This window comes from Macrotis lagotis, chromosome 1, assembly GCF_037893015.1.
Source record: "Macrotis lagotis isolate mMagLag1 chromosome 1, bilby.v1.9.chrom.fasta, whole genome shotgun sequence".
Lineage (NCBI taxonomy): Eukaryota > Metazoa > Chordata > Mammalia > Peramelemorphia > Peramelidae > Macrotis > Macrotis lagotis.
This window is the reverse complement of record NC_133658.1, coordinates 64,850,670-64,872,217: the sequence shown is the minus strand read 5'-3', so window position 1 is coordinate 64,872,217 and position 21,548 is coordinate 64,850,670. Positions and strand designations below refer to the sequence as shown.

Here is a 21,548-nt window from a genome sequence, read left to right as displayed (position 1 = left end):
TTTGCCAGAATTTTACTTAATTATTACAAGCAAGTCTTCTATGGAAAGAGGAGTCAGAGAGGTGGTGTGGCGTTGGCAGGGGGAACAAGGCAAGGTAGGTAGGATCAATAAGAGTATCGGGCAGCTAGGTGGCAAAATGGATAGAGAACCAGCCCTGGAGTCAGGAGGCTGGAGTTCAAATCTAGCCCCAGATACTTAATAATTACCTTGCTGTGAGACCTTAGGCAAGTCACTTAACCCCATTGCTTTGCAAAAATCAAAAACAAAAAATCAAAGAAATTAATAAGAGTTTCAATAAAACATCTAAAATGAAAAAAAATCCCTTTCATCAATCCTTTTTCTCTTCTTCATAAAACCCATTCATCCTTTCCTCATGCATCCTTTCCTCACCTAGAGAGTGATAATAACCTCCCAATTGTTCTTACTTCTAGTCATTCTCCAATCCAGCCTCCACATAGTAGCACAAATACTCTTCCTAAAGCACCATGTCATTCTCTAGTTCAAAAATCCTTAATTGGCCCTCTTGCCCCCAGAATTAAAAACAAACTCAACTTGGTCCTTAAGTGTCAACAGTCTGACTCCAGTCTCCATTCTCTTGGTGTTGCATTGTTTCAGTCATGTCTGACTTTCTGTGACCCCATTTGGGGTTTTCCTGGTAGAGATAGAGGAATGGTTTGCCATTTCCTTCCCAACTCATTTGACAGATAAGGACACTGAGGCAAATGGGGTTGTGACTTTCCCAGGTTCACACAGTTAGTAAGTGTCTGAAGCTGGATTTGAACTCAGATGCTCCTGACTTCAGGCCTGTACCACCCAGCCAGTTTTCAATACCAGACTAATTTCTTCATGATTCTAATCAGACTGAAGTACTAAGCTACTCCAAATAAGGAAGAGACTATTTCAGATATGGAGGATAGTCCATATAATATAAGACCACAGGATTTCAAGCTTGAGAGGACCTTAAAGACCTTACAGATGAGATCTGAGGTTCAGAGCAGCTTGCCCACATTCACATAACTAGAATGACCCCCTTGTTCTTTCTCCCTTGCCACTTCCTTCTTTCATGACACTCTTTCTGACACTCTCAGCTCTATGGTCCCTTCTAGTTCTGACTTTCTACCTTCTACCATTCTTTGTTCTCCAGTACATTCTAGCACCAACAGAAGTCCAGTCAATACAACAATCATGTTTTATCTAAGGAACTGGGGATGAAAATTAAACTTACACCCTTGAGACTCATACAATATTAGACTCATACACATCAATTGTTTGTTTCAGTTGACCAAAATCAACTGCAAAGAAAGAGGATGCTAGAGAGTCCTCTCAGGATAAAGCTAGAATTTTGTACTTGGCTGCTGTTAATATAATATAGGTCATTGAGTTGCAAGATTCACAGGGTTATTGCTTCATAACCAGGGACCAAAAGAGGAGAGACAGTGTGCATGGGGAGAAACTAAGGGAAGATAGAAAAAAATCTATAGAGGGTATTGATTTTTCAGAGAAAAGCCCATTCTCAGGCAGCTGCAGGGCTTGAAAGGATTCATGGACCTTGTCACTTAGATAAATGTGAGCAAACCTCCAGGCTGCCTAAGGCATTCTGACCCACTCTGTGTGGGTTAGAGGGAAGGGTAGTGAGGGGAATGGTAGTGAAGGCAACACACAGCTCTCTCCTCCAAGCGCCAAGTGGACCAGATTCCTGTTATTGTTTTGATAGAAAATACTTCCAAATGTTTCTCTGTTGCTTGCTGAACTATAACAGACATTAATGCAATTCAATTCTGAGTATATTTTCTTAAGTATTTACTTTATTCAAATGCATACTCTTAGTGCCAGAGACTGAAAAATAGACAAAAACAAAGACATTGCTCTCAAGCATCCTGCTGTCCAAACAAAGACACAGATTGACCAGTCTATCAATAAACATATATTAAAAACCTACAACAAGCCAGGCACTAGAAATACAAAAATAAAACCATCCTCACTGGTGCGGTGAATAAAGCACTGGGCTTAGAATTAGGAAGACTCATCTTCCTGAGTTCAAATCTGACCTCAGACATTTATTAGCTGTGTAATCAAGAGCAAGTCATTTAACCCTATTTGCTTCAGTTTTCTCATCTGTAAAATGAACTAGAAAAAGAAACGCAGCCCATTCTAGTACCTTTGCCATGTAAATACCAAAATGGAGTCACAAAGAGTCAGATACACCAAAAACAACCATCAAGGAGCTTATTTATACAGAGAATTAAGGGGAGTGAGCAAAGGAGCGCTCCAGGAAATTGCTGTAGAATTTTGATGAAGAGAAAGCAATTGGGGAGGAGAAAGAGAAGAGATTATTATCAAGGAAGGTTTATGTAGGAAATGACCTCTATGCTGGGCCTTGAGTAAAGGAAGAGACTTCAATAAACAGAGATTCATAAGAAAAGACTAGGAAAAGGAAAAAGGTGAAGTGGGATCAGGGGATGAAGAGGAGTCCAGTTTGTCTGAAACAAAGAGTATATGAAAAAAGCAGCTAGTATAAAATCATAAGATCATAGATTCAGTGCTAGGATCTTAGAGGTCATTAAATCCAACTCCCTCGTTTTTATGGATGAGGTAATGGAGACTCAGAAAAGTTGGGCTTATTGACCAGTTTCACACAGCTAGCAAATAAATTCCTGAGGCTAGATTTGAACTAGCATGGTACCCACTTCAATATATAAATAGAAGTCAGATTGTTAAGGGCACTGAATGACAAAAGGAATCAATCCTTTATTCAATAGGCCATGGGGAGCCATTGAAGATTTTTCAGTGGGAATATCATGTGATCAGAGAGCAGTATTAATCACTAATCTACAAGATAATAATCTAAGAAAATTGACTGAGAGTAATGCCTGGATAATAATCATTTTTAAAAGATCATTTTATTAGGCATTTGAATACAGATACACAAGATGACAGTGTACAAATTCAATTTAGCAGCCTTCTCCATGGAGTTCTGACAAGATGCCAAGCCGGATCTAGGAAGAGCAGGGCCCCTGGGCATGTACTTTATTCAATTATCCTCAGCCTGGTGAGATTCAGAAGTCTTCAAATGTTTTCGACCTAGTGTCTGCCTTTGTGCTCACTATATAGAAAGAGATGCTAATCAAAGAAATAGCAAAGGCAAGATTTTACAAGGGCCATTTTTAACCTACCCAAAAGAAGTCAATGCTTTGGGAGCACTCGATGCATACAAACAATATTGCCTATAGGAAACAAAGCAGATTTCTTCTTTCAAGTAGATTGGACAGACCCAACCGATACTGCCCTTTTTAAATCTTCATTTCCCAGTGTAGTAAGGAGAAATAGAACTGGCCAGAGTTTCCTCATGTATAGAATGAGGAGATTGCATTAGATGCTCTCTAAGAACCATAACTAATTCTAATCCTTTTCCCAAATCCCAAGAACTCTAACTTTCAATGTCCTAAGGTCCTTTCTAGCTTTGATATTCTGTGATCTGACATTACATATTCTAAGATTCCTTTAAGTTTAAATACTCAACCCCCAATTCGTTTCATCTCTAACAGCTAATTCTGTTATTCATTCAGAAAGTGAGAAATACGTGGCCTACTGGGATTCAGGATTTAAGCAAAAGGAGCAAGGGCAGGATCTTGGATGAGTTTCAGATGCTAAGTGGTCCCAGTAATGAGGTCACCTTTGCCTGCCCTGGCTCCCCAGTGGGCCCAGGAGAATGGGTGGAAGTGCCTGGGCAGATTGGTCCGGCTGGCTGAGCCAAAGTGAGCACAAGGAAGATTTTGTCCTTGGATGGATGATCTCCTCCCTCCCTGATCCCCAATCACAGCCAGGTTACCAGGCGGGCTTCAGTAATTACTCTTCTTTCTGGCCTATCAGAGGAACTTAGGGCTACTTTCCAATCTGGCGGCCCTTGTTAGCAAATATGGAAGAATACAGAATGTCTCAGAAAGCCTAAAAAATTCTCTCCCACGTGTCCACTTAGGCTAAAGGAAGTCTCAGGACCTTCATCCTATTTGCATCAACAAAGCTTCTCTCCCTCAAAAGGAAAAAGCACTGTGAGCGTCCTTCATCTCTACTCTGAGAGTCGAACACAGGGACAGAGAAAGACAAAGAGAGGAGGAAGAGAAGAGAGGGAAAGGGAGGAAGCACAAAGAAAGGGAGAGAAACAGAGGGAGGGGAAGAGGAGAGAGTAGAAGAAATGGAGAAAATGGGGGACACAGGGAGGCTGGGGCAGGGAGAGAGAGAGAGAGAGAGAGAGAGAGAGAGAGAGAGAGAGAGAGGTGGGGGGAAGAACCTGTTACCTGAAATGTTTAATGGTCTCCTAACCCATCATTCTCCCTCATGTCTGTCCTAGCTCTGACCTATGTTTTTGTGATCCTGAGAAAGTAATTTTCCTTCTCTCAGTGTTCCCCCCCTATAAAATGGGAATAGTGATATTTGTACTAACTATTTCACAGAGATCTTTTGAGGGAAATGCAATGAACTAGGTAACCAGTGGATAGAGACCAAAGTTGGATTCAGGGAGATATGAGTTCAAATCCAGATTCAGATGCTTCCTCAGTTTTCTCAACTTTAAAATAGGAACAAATTACAGTACCTACCTCATATCTGGCCACAGGACCCAGATAGGATGGTTCTGGAGGATAAAGCAAAGCTGGTGACTTAGCACAACACTCCTTCACTCAAATACAATTCACAAACATATGAGGGTATCACCTCCCTGATGGCAGGGCACCCTTTTGAGGTCAATGACTGTATAGATGAAGAGCTTGGTCTCAGTGAAGACCCTTTCAGCTCTACCATTTTTTGTTCCACAGATAAGAGAGGGGAGAAGGGGGAAAGAGGAGAGGGAAAGGGAGAGTAAGGGGAAATGGAGAGATAAAGCTTTATTAAATATCAGTTATCAGGCTAAGTGATGGGGACAAATATAGACAAAGAAGACAATCTCTGCTGTTACCTTCTAACGGGGAAGATACGATCTAGAAAGGGGATCATGGTGGGTAACACATCCAGCTGTTCTATATTCTGGGTTCAAACGTTTTCTGTTCTGACACCACTTCTACGACTACCAGTTCCACTTCTAACACTCTGTGACTTACATTAGTCCTTCTTTATCTTTATATCTCTTCCCACTGTGGTGAGTGTCTATAGGTACTTACTTAATAATGCCTGATAAATGTCTGGCGCTTTGCTTACTTTCTTTTTTACCTGCTTCATAGCTCCCATAGCAAATGGGAAGGAGAAATGGGTCCAGAATGTCAGCAGATGCCAAAGGTCCCAGAGCCCGATGGCTACCTTTTGCCCCAACATGTCACCTGATAAGCCATAAAAGATTGACAGGGCCAGAGCCAAAGAGGCCCTCATAGGACAGAATCAAATAACTCCGGAAGGCAAGCTGGAATATGAGTCAGAAAGCAGAGGCAGTCTTGGAAATCCTCTGGGAACTGAGGCCCCACATTCAACAAATCTTTTTTGCTAAGTGTCTCTTGTACACCAGAATGTCGGCTAGATAGCCACAGGAGGAAATACAGAAAAGAGTAAGACACACTTCTCACAGAGCTTACAGAGATAAAAGGAAGGTTATAACGGGTACAATATTAATCATGAAGCTTGTGCTCTGGAACTATTGACTGGTCAGGTCCCCTGAGCACGGCTATAATGTCCCCTCAGGGCTCTAGGGATTGGAGGTCATCTTTGCAGTGCTGTTGAGTTCACCAGCATGCACTGGTATATTTCCTGCCATGATTTTCAAATAGTCAATCAGGATCAATCAATCTGTCCTTGGCTCTCAATGAAGATGTTGCTTTCATTACTTGCTATCTCATGGACTATGATATGATACTAAAGGGAATGAGGGAAGTTCAAGAACCTCTGACCCTTTGAAACTTAAAAGGTCCTCCTCCAGAGTCAAATCAAGGCCAGACCAAAGTCCTTTCTTCCCCACCCTAAGCAACTTCTCAGGGAGATTACCTGAAATGGTCTCTTCTTGCTTGCCATTCACTTGGATTCTCAACTAGTCTTCAGCTTTAGAGATGACCCACAGAGCATGACTAAGTTTCCTAAGACAATCAGAATGTTCTTAGTAATACCACTCTAGTCCATCCAAGGAATTTCACATTTAATCTAAAGTCTTTGAGTGATTGGTCAAATAAAATGTTTGTCTTTCATTTTCAAAGAAGATAATGATGTTAGGGAGGTGATAGCATGACAAACATGTGAATTGGATTTGAATGAGGGGGGCTATGCTGAGTCACCAGCTTCACTTTCTCCTCCAGAGCCATCTGGGTCCAATGGCCAGATATGAATCAGGATGACTGGAGATGACCCTGGATGTGAGGCAGTCAAGGTTAAGTGACTTGCCCAAGGTCACAAAGTTAGTGAGTGTCTGAGACTGGATTCAAACACCCATCCTCCTGAATTCAGGGCCAGTGCTCTATCCACTGTGCCACCTAACTGCCTCATGACATCAAGTTATATGACCATAAATATCTTATCATTTTAAGTGGGTTGGGCTTACTTGATGGATTTACTCAATCAACTTTACAAGTTGGTTGTTTTTTCAGTCATAATTCTACTCTGTGACTTCATTTGGATTGTCTTGGCACAGATGCTAGAGTAGTTGGACATTTCCTTTTTCAGACCATTTTACAGATGAGGAACAGAGGTAAATAAAGTTAAGAGACTTGCCCAGGGTCACACAGTTAATAAGTGCCTGAGAACCAATTTAAATTCATGAAGATGAGTCTTCCTGACTCCAAACATACTGTACCACATAACTGGCCCTAAAGATGGTAGTCATAGTAGACATATCTTTAGAGTCAGAGTCAGAGTCTACTACTAATTCTGCTGCTTACTCTCTGTGTGACTTTGGGTCAACTGTTACCTCTATTGTGAATCTCTAATTTTTTTCTTATCTTCTTATCTTTTTTTGAGGCAAATGAGGTTAAGTGACTTACCTAGGGTCATACAGGCTAAATTTGATCTCAGGTCTTCCTGTCTTCAGAGCCAGTGTACCATCCACTGTGTTATTTCTTACCATATTCTTTCAGCACTAGTTATGTAAATATAGGCAAGTCATTTGATTTCTTGTTCTCAGTTTTCTCTGCTTTGAAATAGATATAAAAACAGTTGTGCTATATTTCATGGTTGTTATAGAAAGGCCACTTTGAAAACTTTAAAATGCTAAGGAAATGTGAGCTCTTCTTATGGTTCAGGTGATGATGAGTGCTAGAACAGGTTGTGGCTCTGAGAATAAAGAAATAAAGGTGTCATGAGGCATTCATTATTAAGGCAGAAGTGACTCCTTTATCTACTGGCTGTACTCATATATCTTTTTTCCCCCCCTCAACACCCCTCCCAACAGAAATTCACTCCAATCAGAGCGGCCCCATCAACAAGTACCCAGTCTTCACGGAGAGCACCGGTGACCCCAGCCTGCTGGTGTCCCCTCTGCTGGTGGCTGGGGTGGTCATCGGCCTGGTGCTATTTCTGTCCTGTGTGACCATCATTGTGGGCAGCCTTCGGAAGGATGGGAGACTCCGGAACCACCCACACCTGAGGAGAGACCCCACCTATGGTGAGAGAGAAGTGGCCCCTCCCCTCTAGCCCAATCTGGGTCCCTGAATGCCCACTGGCTCACAAGCCCTCACTTGGCCTCAATGGTAGAGTAGTCACAGGTTGAAGTCAATTATTCCAGTGACCAATAAATGCAATCTAAGAATTAGAGCTAAAAGGGACTTTGAAACATAAAAGTTAGAACATGGAAAGAATTTAGAATGTTAGCACTAGGTGCGGCTAGGTGGAACAGTGGATAGAGCACCGGCCCTGAAGTCAGGAGTACCTGGGTTCAAATCCGACCTCAGACACTTAATAATTACCTAGCCGTGTGGCCTTGGGCAAGCCACTTAACCCCATTGCCTTGCAAAAACCTAAAAAAAAAAAAAAAAGAATGTTAGCACTGGAAGGGATCTAGTAATGTCCACTCTTGGGAGTGTTGCTAGCCACCATGACACCTCTAGAGTAATGTCCTGAGGCAAAGAGAGGTAATGTGACTTGTCCAAACTCCTACACTCCCTCTCTGAATGGCCATATAGTACTTTACCAACCTCTTGGTAACTCAGGAAATAGAACACTGAGGTTGGGAATCAAGAAGACCTGAGTTCAAATCTGACCTTACTAGCTGTGTGACCCTGGGCAAGCCATTTAATCTCTTTCTCCCTCAGTTTCCTCAACTGTAAAATGGGGAAGAATAAATTGCATGTTTACTCTTTGTATTTCCATTTATGGTTCTTTGAATAAAGTCAATTATTTCAGTAAGAATCTGTCCCTTTAGAAATTAAAGCTCTTTGTAACATACGTTGAATATTAGCTTCAGAAATTTCTCCTCTAGTACCAGGAAGCTGGGCTAGTCAAACATATCTGTGCACTCACCTGCCCTGATGAAAGCATAATGACTTACTTCTGTAACTATAAGGATATGAATTAGATGTATCTGCAGAAAGAAGGCATCAGCGTACATGAGAAATTGAGGTTTGGAGTCAGAGGACCTGGCTTCCAATCCTACCTGTCACTAACTTTGTCACTTTGAAAACCTGAACTTTTCTGGACTTCTGTCTCCTGATTTATTCCTGAGAATCAAATGAGTTCATATTTGTTAAAAAAAAAAAAAAGTATGCTTGGGCCAGTTATGAAACACAGTAAGAGTAATGTAAATGTTTATTCCCTTCCCCTTTATATGTACAGTGAGGGTGTTGGATTAAATGGTTTCCTATCATTGGTTCTAAACCTATGTCCTGTGACCTTTAAAGAAAACTGGAATTGTTGCTCTGTTGTGAACTATGTTTCATTGCTGTAGTCACCCTGGAGGTCCTAGTCTTTATGTAACACAAATCTATGAAAAGAGTCTTTCAGACATACAACTCATATTTTTTAAGTATCTACCATGTCTAAAGGCCTGTACCCAAGCTTAGGAAAACAGTGGTTCATGTAGTACAGGCCTGCCCTCAAGATGTTTACAATCCAATGGAATAAATGTACAATTATCTATGGTACAAAAAAGAGTGAGATACAAGCAAAGTTGAGTTTCCTGATAAGTGCTATGAGTCATTTGAGAGAACTCATCTCCACTCCACACAGTAGAGATGGGCTGAAGGGGTTTGTGGAGGCTTCCAAGGTTTCCTGGAAGAAGTAAAACATTTTAGACATGAGGAATGACCTGAGTAAAAGCACAGAGATGGGGTCAGGCAAGAGGAAAACCAGAAATGGAAGGTTGAGCAGGAATATAGGTTATATGGAGAATACTTGAGATGATTGGACTAGTAGTTTACAACACAATTAGAGAGACTTCAGAATGACAGAATTGTGAGTTTCTTCTTTACTCCACAGTGGAAAGGATCCTTCTTTCCTTCCTTCCTTCCTTCCTTCCTTCCTTCCTTCCTTCCTTCCTTCCTTCCTTCCTTCCTTCCTTCTCTTCCTCTATCCACATACCTTTCCATGTGAGTGCTCTGCTCATATCATCTAAACCTCACAAGATTTCTTGGGGTTTGGAAGCTAAATTTTTAAAATTTTTTTTCTCTTCCCTAACTATGTATTCTATTATTCTTTTTAAGACTGGAACAATTAACTCTTTTGCCCCATGTAGCTTGATTTATTATTTCTTGAAATAGAGCTCTGGAAAACCCAGCTTTGATAAAAGGCAATTAGAATTCAAATGGACTCTCTGAATACACCTTAAATACAATCACTCTGGCTTTCACTGATTGGCCAATAATAGGTCCCAGTCCAAACCTTATTTGGTCTTTGTTTGGGTTATGATGGCTCATAGAGTGAATGTAAATAGGAAATGTTTCTGACCTGGTCAGAAACCCTAAGGTCTTCCCTGTTGAGGTTGATTTTTTTTTTCTTTTGAGAAGGTAAACTAGGTCATCTTTTGCCTCATTTCTTAATGAGCCTTAAATCACTGTTTGGGTTTTGCCTCGGACAAATTGAGATCTGGGAAAGACCTTAGCTTAAAAAAGCCAAGATCTCCTGCTGCATCCAGTCATTCTGACCTGTGTTTTGCCACTGAATTCAGATGAATCTGAAGGAGAAAGTGAGGCAGTGACTTTAAATAATCTTGCCTCACTGAAATATAATTCACTTGCAAAGACATCACCCTCCTGATTTCATTCCCTTCAAGAAAGAAAATGAACAAACAGCAATGGAGAGTCATCCTAAGTTTGAGACAGAAAAATGACATAAACATAGTGGTACATTAGGAAGGCAATTGTATAACCAATAGAACATATTTGGTGTGCAAATAGTGTTCCTTATCCTGAAATTGAAGCCCTTCCACAATCTGGCTCCAAACTGCTTTTCCAGCCTTATTCAGATTATTCCCCTTCATACATTCCTGCTTAAGTGGACCACTTGATCATTGGTCTGACTGTTCTTGCAATTCAACATTCTACCACCCACCTCTGTGCATTCATAAAAGCCATCCCTCATGCCTAGAATGTCCTCCACTCAACTTGCCTCTCTGAATCTGTTTCTTCCTTCAAAGTTCAGCGGTCACGTCTTCAATGAAGCCTTTTTTTGTTGTTCCTTCAAATGGAAGTACTCTCCCTCCTGAGATTTTTCCCAGCTCACTTTGATTGAATCACTACTTTATCTCTATCAAATGCTATCATATATATATACACGACCTCTAGCCCCTCTTGATAAATTAAAAGCTCTTTGAGGGAAAGGGCTGCTGCTTTTCATCTTAGCATCCCCAAGACCAACCCCAGTTCCCTCGAGAATAGAAAGGCATTTTATGGATGTTTAGTTAAGTATATTCAATTCACTTCATTTTGGAATACTGGCAGAACACCTGAGCTTGAGTCCCAGCTCTGCCACAAGTCATGGATTGACTATGACAATGACCCCATCGCTAAGCCTCAATTTCATCATCTGTCAAATAGAAAGGTTGGATTCAATGGTCTTAAGGTCTCACTCAGCTTTAAAACATGCTCTGATCTGTAATCATTCACATTCACTAAGCTGTGTGAGTACAAGGGTTTAGACATTCAGAAAAGAGGCAGGACTTTATGGTGTCAGGGAGATAAGTTGGCATGTACCATATCAGATTGCCTGCCCTGGAAGAGACAATTTGGATTGAGTGGAAAAATCAGGACATGTACAAGATAAAAAATATTGTTAAAAAAAAAGCTTACCCCAAGGCTTGAGGGAACAGGAAAAGAGACAGATTGGGAAATGTTCCTACAGATAACAGGGAACCGAGCAGCCCAACAATGTTATGATGGCTATGGCAGGATTTATAATTCTTTGATGAAGGAAGGAGAAAGGGAGGGCATAAATACAAGAGTAAGAAAGACCTACTTTGTGACATTTATTAGTAATATGTTCATGTGGGCAAGCCACTTAACTCAGCTAGGTGGATCAAGGGAGTCAGGAAGACCTGATACTGCCTCAGACTTTCTAGTTCAGTTTCCTTGGAAAATCATTTAATCTTTCTCAGCCTTTATTGATGAGTTACCTCATCACTAAAATGAAGGAATTAGACTCAATGGCCTCTAAGTTCCCTTCCAGCTCTAAATTTATGGTTCTGTGATTCTATTAATCTTTCTGAGCCTCAGTTTCTTTACATGTAAAGTAGAATTAATATCTATACTACCTACCTCATAGTAAGTCTGTGAGGATTAATAATAACAAAATTACTATGTCTATATGTCTATAGGAGCATTAGGTTTACCAAGGGATTTTCTTATATTTTATTAGGTAGGACAAGTAATATAATAATTTTACATGTGAGAAAACTGAGACTCAGAAAGTTTTTAATAATTACTGTTAATGTTTATATTGTAATTTTAAAAACTTTATATTTTTATCTCATTTGATCCTTACAATAACCCTGTGAAATAGGTATGAGTCTTTCCCCCATTTTATAAAGAAACTGAAGGTGCAAGAGGATGACATGCCCAAGATCACACAACTAGTCAATGTCTGGAGTAGGATTTGAATTCAACTCTTCCTGTCTCTAGGTCCAGTATTCTGTATTTTTGGTGCCTTTACTCTGTATCACCTGACTCTAAGTGACTTAGCCATGGTTATACAGTTAATTTGAGATGATATGTCCAAATTGCTTTGAAGTGCTATGTAATTGGGACTTATTTTTACCATTATTAATATGAGTCACTCTTTGCGATGCCTCAAGATACAAAGAAGGCTCTTCCTTCCAGGAAAGTAGAGGAAGGAGGCTCTTCTCTTGGCATTGTGGGCTGGTCCTAGGCAAGTCAGCAGTGCAGGGAGATAGATTTCATGCACATTCTTAATTCTCTGTCTCATCTTTGAAGGCCCAGACCTTTGTACAGCAGATTCAGCACATTAATAAATCATACTTTGATCCATTTGGCTTGCCCATCCCTAAAACAAAAGCCCTGGGATCTGACAGGGGATAAGCAGGATAGGATTTTAGGTTATCTTAGAAACTGAGTGGAGCCCAAGAGCCTTTGCCAATCCTCAGGGATCAACTCCAGTATCTTCCTCTCCCTACCCAGGGCAACAGACATTGTAAATCTATAGCAAGGGAAATACTCAAGCACACACACACATACACACACACACACACACACACACACACACACGCATACACGCAGACCTAATGTGTGGCTATGTCTTAGAGGCAGAAAGAACCCTGGACTAGAAGTCAGGATTCAAATCTCTACCTTACTATATATTACTACTACTAACTACCACCACCACCACCACCACCACCACTACTACTACTACTATTACTACTACCAACAACACCTACACTACTACTGCAAGCTAACTCTTAGATAGTAGTCACTATGATAGTATCAGTTACTGTGTTCAGTTTTTCTCATTGTAGCATCACAACAACCCTGGGAAGTAGGTGCTCTTATTATTCCTATTTTACAGAGGAGGAAACTGAGGCAAACAAAGTGACTTACCCAGCATCACATATTTGAGTGTCTGAGGTTAAATTTCAACTCATGTCTTCCTAACTCCTGACACAGTACTGTCTATTCACTGAGCCTCCTCAGATTTCTTATTGATGCAATGAAGAAGTTGAACTAGATCATCTTAAAGGTCCCTTCCATCCTTGAAATTCTGTAATTCTAGATCCCACTGGCCCTGGCTCTGTATTTTCTGTTTCATCAGGCTAAAACTGGGTATTTCATTTTAAATTTTATTTCAAGACAGGAAGGACTCCCTTAATCAACTGCAGCCACTTCCCCTATTGTGTGTCAGATCAACCTTTCTACAGATGGAGACAATGTCAGGATCAAAACATTGGATCAAAAACATTGAGCCATACTATTGCTGTGTTAGTAAAAATATAATTTATTTCAACCATTCAACAAAGCAGTTTTAAATTATATAAATAATGCAGCTAAATTGCCCATGCCCTTTGCCCCTCTAGGAAAATACACCAAGAAGGTCATTGACAAAAGGAAAGAATCTATGTGCATCAACATATTTTATAGGGAAACTTTTAAGGTGGTAAAAAACTAAAGACAAAATACCCATCAGCTGAGGAATGATTATCCAAATTATGGTACTTGAATATAACGGTCTATTACTTATGCTAAAGAAACAACCAACATGATATTTGTCATGGTCTTCTACCAGAGAAGCATGAAGAGATTAACCTGATTGATTCAAGTGTAATAAGCTGAGATAAAAATATATAATAGCATCCAGAAGCTACAGGTTTAGAGAATCATGGAGTGCTGATTCAGGAACCACCATTCAGGTGTCACTGAACAGAAATCAACTTATATACTGCACAATCATAGAGATTTCATGGAATTTTAAAGCTGAGAGATATTAGAATATAGACTGTTAGAGCTGAAATAACCCAGAACAGAGATTTTGGGAACCATAGAGCCCAGAATGTTAAAGCCAAAACAGACATGAGATACAATATCAATGGAAGAAGAGACCTAAGTAAATAAAAAATTTTAATCAAATGATAGAGATAGAACCTTAGGATTAGTTTAATATCAGAGATGAAAGCAAGATTGATAGAAGCTAGAAAATACCTTAGAGTTCATCTAACCTAACAACCCTTACTTTTCCTCCCCCCCCCCATTATTTTACCAAAAAAGAAATAATGTTTGTCCTTCATTTTCAAAGAAGACTGCAACATTAAGGAGGGGATGCCATAATAAGAAAGTGAACTGAATCTGAGTGAGGGGATGCTGGGCTAAGTCACCAGCCTCATTTTCTCCTCCAGAGCCATCTAAGTCCAGTGGCCAGATAGGAATCAGGATGACTGGAGATGGCCCTGGATGCAAGGCAATCAGGGTTAAGTGACTTGCCCAAGGTCACACAGTAAGAGTTAAGGAGCCAAATTTGAACTCCCATCCTCATGACTCCAAGATCAATTCTCTATCCACTGCACCAAATGGAAGCCAAAGTATCACCTACGGTACTGTAATATCTCTTAAGTTATGATGCTTCAAGATCTCAATAAAACCTTGAGATTCCTATGTGTGTACCTTCCTGGATGTTGCTAGACTGTGGAGGAGGAAGAGACCAAAGGAGGATAGGGAAGTAACAAAGTTAAAAAGACAGTCAAATTCTCTATTCTCCGTATTCATCGAGAAGCTATACAATACTAGAATGGGTTAGATAATACAGGATCTGATCCAAAGAAGCAATGCAATTCAGTACCAGGATGAAAGTAAGCAACACCAATTCGTTCTCCCTTGGTAGATATTCAAATAAGTTTCCATTATAGCCTTTGAGAGACGCAACCAAAAACCACATGAAGGGGAAAAATAAATATCTCTCCACATGGTACAGTGATAATGCTCACACCAAATAATCTAAAGGAAGAAAACTGAGTTGATTTTGTGATTTCTTCCCCAACAGTGTGGCTACTTTAACCCTGTTCTGGGTAGATTTTTGTTTAATAATTAATAATCATCATAATCATTCACATTTCTGTAGGGTTTTAAAGCTTATAAAAGGCTTTCATCACAGTCCTGTGAGTTGGATAGTACACCTAGCACTGTTTCCATTTTGATAGTTGAAGGAAGACATTTAGAGGAGTGAAGCAACTTGCTTGAGGTCACAAAGCAATAAGTATATGAGCTGAACCTACCCCTCCAAACACCAAGACTTGTGTTCTTTCCACCACAGCGCTCTCCAGACAGATCCAACCAAACGTCTGCTGCTACCACTCTCTCACACTGGCTGCCATTCCCCTTTCCTGGATCCAGGGACTGAAAGCTTAACCCTTCTTTTCTAGCTCCAGATGGCTTCTCCTATGGTGGCTCTGTTGGAGAGCTGAGATCCACCTGCATCGAGGAATTTCCACCAGCCTTCGACTTTGGTGCCTACATGGAGACCTTGTCCCAAGTCAACGTGCTGTACCCAGACTCACCACCAGGGTAAGGAATTCTCAGAGATCTTAGGAACAAAGAATCATAGGAGATAATTTAGAGATAATTTTATCAGAGGATATTAAGCTAGCCAAATGCCCTTATTTTACAGTTGAAGAAAGTAAGGCTTAGAGAGGTGACCTGACTTGCTCAAAGTCACACTGGAAGTAGTGGCAATGGTAGGTAGGATTCCAATCCAGGTCCTCTGACTTAAGAGCTAATGGTTTTTCCATTAAAGTCCTTATTAATTTATCAGATACTTCCATGTCCATTATCTCATTGTTCCTCACAACAAGCCTGTAAAACATAAGTAGTACAAATATGAATTAGCCCCTTTTACAGGTGAGAAAACCAAGTCACATAAAGTCACACAGTGAATGCATTTAGAGGCACGGTGAGGACTAGGTCCCTGGTGTCCAATGCCTGGACCAGTTTCCTATTCTCTAGAATTGTTCTCCTTCCAACAGCCAAAGGCATTCTTAAACCAAACATTTAGATCTGGAAGAGTATTTGGGGTTCATCCAACCCAATTGTCCTATTTTACAGCTGAAGAAATTGAGGCCATAGAGAAGTTGAACAACTTGCCTAAGGTTATAAATACATAATTAATGGCAGAGTCAGATTTTGAACTCAGCCCCAGTGACTCCAAGTTCAACATACTTTCATATTGTTTCTCTATTCTGGCAAAAGTTCCAAATTTGGAATCATGCAAGACTAGATTGGAATTTCACCTGTGACACTGTGGGACCATGGGCAAGTCACTTATTTTTTCAAGACCCCATTTATCCAGTCTGAAAAAATGGGCAGAATAGCATCTGAGGAACTTACCTCATGGTTGTTATGAAACTAAAACAAGAAAAAAACGATAAAATGCTTTTCAAACCTTAAAAATATTGTCTATATATCTTTTGTTATCTTTTAATCAGTCAATATTTATTAAGTTCTTATTGTGTAGCTTTGTGATACGTACTATGAAGGCCTGTATCTCCTATTTTCATTCCTCCCCCAGAGTTCTAAGATACTATTAAAGGACTTGATGGGAGGGAAGGATTAGGCTCCCTATTAAACAGCTCCAGACCCTACCAATAATATTCTTGTTTATTGTAGAGGGTGATATGTTGAACCCCAGTTCCATTTAACCACTAAGAATCAGATTAGCTTTTACAAAGGAATATTTATTCCGCAGGTAGGATTTCAACAAACATTCCTCCAGTACTTGGGGATATAGTCTTCTCTCTCCATCCCTACCCTTGTATCACCTCAGTCTGGAGAGAGGAAGAAGGTACAAGATTTAGATCAATTCTTATAGAACAAAACTCCCTCAAGGCTCAAGTCCCAGGCACCCTGGCTCCTCTGGGTTTCCAAGCTGAGGTGACTACTTACACCAACCCACCTGGAGTCCCAGCACAAGATTTCCATGACTTGAGTTATATGAGATTCACCACCAGGACCTAAAACTGAGGCCAAGCAAAACAGAAATGAAACTTAGAACACTAGACCCATTTCTTAGAGTCCAAGAAATTAAGAAGAGGGCAAGGAAAGGAAAATCTTTCTCATCACTTTATTCATGATGCTCCCATCATGGATGAATTGTGATGTTCACCCTTTGGAGGCAGCAAGATGGGGTGTTTAGAAAAAAATGTGAGAAGGGGCAGGTAGACAAAGTAGTGGATAGAGCACTAGCCCTGGAGTCAGAAGGTCCTGAGTTCAAATGTGACCTCAGACACTTAATAATTGCCTAGTGTGTGACCTTGAGCAAGTCACTTAACCCCATTGCTTTAAATAAATAATTTTTTTAGAGAAAGAAAAAAAGAAAAGAATGCGAGGCAGAAAATGTGAAGTCTCCTCACCAGTTTTAAATATGAATTACGCACACACATATAAATACACACATATATACACACAATAGGGAATGCAGAGTGCTTCCATGTTAGGTAATCTGGCATGTTTATACAGGTCTGGTTATACAAAGAAAGACTCAAAAAAAAAAAGGTCCTTCATATCTGGTGGAAGAGACAATATTTGTGGATTCAGGAAGACTTGAATTCAAATCCTGCATCACCTACTGGCTATGTGACTCTGGGCAAGTCACTTAATCTCCCCCAGCTTCATTTTCCTCAGCTATAAAATAGGGATATTTAGAGCACCTTCCTTGCAGGGTTATCACAAGAATCAAATGAGATAACATGTAAAGAGCTTTGCCAGTCTTAAATCCTAGCTACAATTATTATTAATATTATTATTCCATAAGTCAATGCAGCCCCTAATAGTTAATGGAGAATATTACCAGAAGCTCTACTTATCTGAACCCCAGACCATTCCCTATGCCTAGGGAGAGGGAAGTTTGTCTTTAGGAATATTATTGTGCCTCATTCATTGAGGACATTAATGTGGCTCTTCTTGACAAGACTTTCGTTAGTTTTGAAGGCAGTTTGGCCATGGGGCTGTGTAGTAACATTAATCCAGTCCATATTTCTAAAATTCTTTAATATTCACAACGGACTTTCTTCACCACAGTAGGTTTATAGAGAAGGACACTGCAACTCAGACCAGACTGGTGGTTTCCCCTTTCTTACCCAGTTAGTGATAAGGTCAGGATTCAAACCCAGGCCTTGGAACTCCATATTCCTCTTTCCCTTCCACCACAGGCTTCAAGGAATAGAGTTGTATTTTTTCAACTCCAGGGTTGAGGCAAATGTTGTGTTGAATGATTCTGTTTTTCCTGAGACAATGGGACTTCAGTCCATATCGGTTCCATGTCATTTTCATCCCTCTTGATTGAGGGAAGAATCAGTCAGAAACGTGATGCTATGGAAACATGAAATGTAAATACCCACAGTCCCTCATGCCATCTGGTGGCTTCCTAACTGTCTGATTGGCAAGAGAAGCCAATAAGCTCGGTCCATTGAGCACAGATGGGTGAATGCTCAAATCAGTACTGAAGAATTGGAGGGGAGGGCCGAGAGAGATAGATGCCCTCCTCATCTGGAGCCAAGAGGGAGCCTTGGGTGCCCTGGTTTGGGGTTTCTGACCATGCTAAACCCAGGGAATTTAATTTAAGGATTAGATTAGAAAGCTTAGGTGCCACTCAGTCTGGAACTAAGGAGACTGCTTTTATCTGCATGTCTAATGACCTTCCTGTGGTATATCATTTCTCATTTTGTATGTTCTATTTCCTTTGTGAATGAACCCTAGAAAACACACTCCAATGACCTAAAGCTGAATTGTGGCCATGGGGGGAATATATAGGAGTGGGAATTAGGAACTGAACGTGATAGATTTCTACAGTCAAGGAGACAGGCTGCCTCAGAACAGAATGTTAGCATTAGTAGAAAAAGCACCCTGTACTAGAAAGAGCCCTGAATTTGGAGGTTCTAGTTCTTTTGGGGTCTGAACATATTAGTGCAGACCCCTTCCCTCTTTTCAGTAAACTCTTTAGCTCTCTAATACCCCAACAATGCAACAGAAAATCTTATGTTTGACTTTTAAAGTTCTTCCTAAACTGTCCCTCCCCTTCCTTTCCAGTCTTCTTACATTATATTCCTCTCGACATTCTCCGTGATACTGTCCTCCATGCCATTCCACATGCAAATCCCCCCCACCATCTCCCAAATGTAGGCATTTTCCCTGGCTGTCTCCTATGCCTGGAATTTTTTCCCTCCTCACCTCTGACCCCTGGCCTCCTTAGCTTCCTTCAAGTCTCACTCAAAATTCCACTTTCTGCAAGAAACCCTTCCAGGTTATCTCTAGTCTGTATGTAGTTGTTTGCATGCTGCCATTTCTGGGCCTTTCTTTGCACCAATAGCACTAAGCCCCAGGACAAAGTAACTATTTAATAAATGCTTTTTACTTTAAAGTCTCTGTGCCTCAGTAACTTTATGTGTAAAATGAGGTGGTAAGACATAATAACCTCCAAGATCCCTTCCAGTTTTAAATATATGACCCCATGATCCTATCATTAGCTAGTTCCTAGCTATATACCTCCCCTGAGGATTACTAAGGGCTTTGTTCAGTCCTTCCAACAATCCCATAAGGTAGGTGTTATTACTAGTCCCATTTGATAGATGAAGCAAGTGAGGCCCAGGCAGATTAAACACCTTCCCCAAAGCTACACAAATGAGAAAACTCTGATATAAGGAATGGAGACAAGGTTGGAACTCAGGTTCTCTGGTCTCAGGGATTGTTCTTAACATTTGGACAGCTCCAAATGGAAGAAATGGAACCCTAGGAGCCCAAATCAGATGAACAAGGGCTAAGATTCAGGGTCTGATTTTTCATTAGAGAACCATATATACGATATATACCATCCCAAACTAAGCTCTGATTAGAAGTCAGTATGGTAGGAGGGGCAGTTTAGGGAGCACAGTAGATAGAACACCAACTCTGGAGTCAGGAAGACCTGAGTTCAAATCCAGCTTCAGAAACTTAATAGTTACTTAGCTGTGTGACCTTGGGCAAGCCACTTAACCCCATCACCTTGCCAAAAAAAACAACAACAAAAAGTCAGTATGGTACTGTGGGAAGAAAGAAGCTAAGAGACCTGGGTTCAGATTCTATCCTCTATCATTTATTAACTTAAATCGATCTAAAAAATGTTGCTTTCCTTATCTGGGCTCCAGTGTTCTTATATGGGAAATGAAAGTGTGGGGCTGAATGAACTATTACATTTGAATTCTAAAGTGATGGAACTAGAGGCTTAAATCCACTATATAACTGGAGAGAGTCAAATAACTAAGATTCTCTTTACTTATTATTCCTCTTTCCTATCTTTGGCCCCACCTCAATGTCCTACAAGCTCAATAGCAGAAAGTTTGAAAGTAGACACAGAGCTGGAAAGGACCTTACACAGTATCTAGTCAAACCCTCTCATTTGAGTGAGGAGCAGATGCTGAGACCTGGAGACAAGAGGTCACTTGTTTGAGATCATACAGGGCCAAGCCATTGGACCAGATTCCTTTCATGTCCATTTTCTTAAAAACAGCTGCTTGCATGAAGGAATTTGAATTCTCTTTGAAATGGTTTTCCACAGCCGGTTAGGAAGAATTGGGTGACAGAACCCCTTGGTTGGTCAGGGTCCTGAAGGGATTCAGGATTGTCCCACCCCAAATAGCTATTTACTCAATCCATCATGACAACCCTGAAGAGGTCACCAGCACCCTACCCCAAGGGCTACTGATTCCCTCATGAATCCATGAGTCTCTGCCCTGCCTGTCACATTGATTTCATGTGAAGTATTCTGCAAGATGACAGGCCTGAAGGGAAAGGAGACAAGCTGATGTAACTCTGCCCTTCACAGCCTCCAGTGGGCTTTCTCAGACTAGACATGCTCTCGTTCCCATTCCTTTAGAGAGTTTCCTCTGCTCTAAGACACTTGTAAACCCCAGGCAAGGGGGGAAATGATGGGCCTGCAAAGACAGTCCACAAGCACCCCTTTGAACATTGGTAAAATGTTGTCTCTCTCTCTCTCTCTCTCTCTACTTTTCCCACAATTCATATCTTTCCCTTCTCCTCTCATTCAACAACAGCAACAACAATGACCTATGGTAATGGATCACCTTCCTCTCCTTTCTTATGACCATAAAAAGTTAAAGTTGGAGGGAACCTGAGAACAAGGAATATTAGAATAATGTTAATAGCATGATTAACTTTTTTCTCTTTTTTTTTTTTTTTTTTGGTTTTTGCAAGGCAAGTGGGGTTAAGTGACTTGCCCAAAGCCACACAGCTAGGTCATTATTAAGTGTCTGAGGCTAGATTTGAACTCAAGTACTCCTGACTCCAGGGCCAGTGTTTTATCCACTGCGCCACCTAGCCGCCCCTGTCCTTTGTGCTTGAAGAGGACCAACACGCCAAGGAGATGATACCATGGCAAGCCAGTGAATTGGATTTAAGTGAGAGAGGCTTGTGCAAAGAGACACAAGTCTCACTTTCTCCTCTGGAGTCATCTGGGTTCAGTGGCCAGATATGGACAGAACAACTGGGGATGGCCATGGATGCAGTAGTAGCATTGCAATTGAGCACTGCAATCATACCCATTAACCTACAATTACTTAGAACTCCTATGCTCAAGCAATCCATTAGCCTCGGTCTTCCCAGTATTAGGGATTGTAGACATGTCCTATCACATAAGACTTAGAATGTTAAATCAGGAAAGAATCTTGG

General features: G+C 40.7%; 1 protein-coding gene across 2 annotated transcripts in view; it reads left to right on the top strand.

Annotated features, from left to right (window-relative positions):
• The window catches only part of BEAN1 (brain expressed associated with NEDD4 1), a 102,315-nt gene that overhangs the window by 64,076 nt on the left and 16,691 nt on the right, over positions 1-21,548 (top strand). For both annotated transcript variants that reach the window (XM_074203188.1, XM_074203190.1), the window contains exons 3-4: positions 7,358-7,570; positions 15,257-15,398. In XM_074203188.1, the coding sequence (XP_074059289.1) occupies positions 7,358-7,570; positions 15,257-15,398 (355 nt within the window). The remainder of the gene's footprint in view (positions 1-7,357; positions 7,571-15,256; positions 15,399-21,548) is intronic.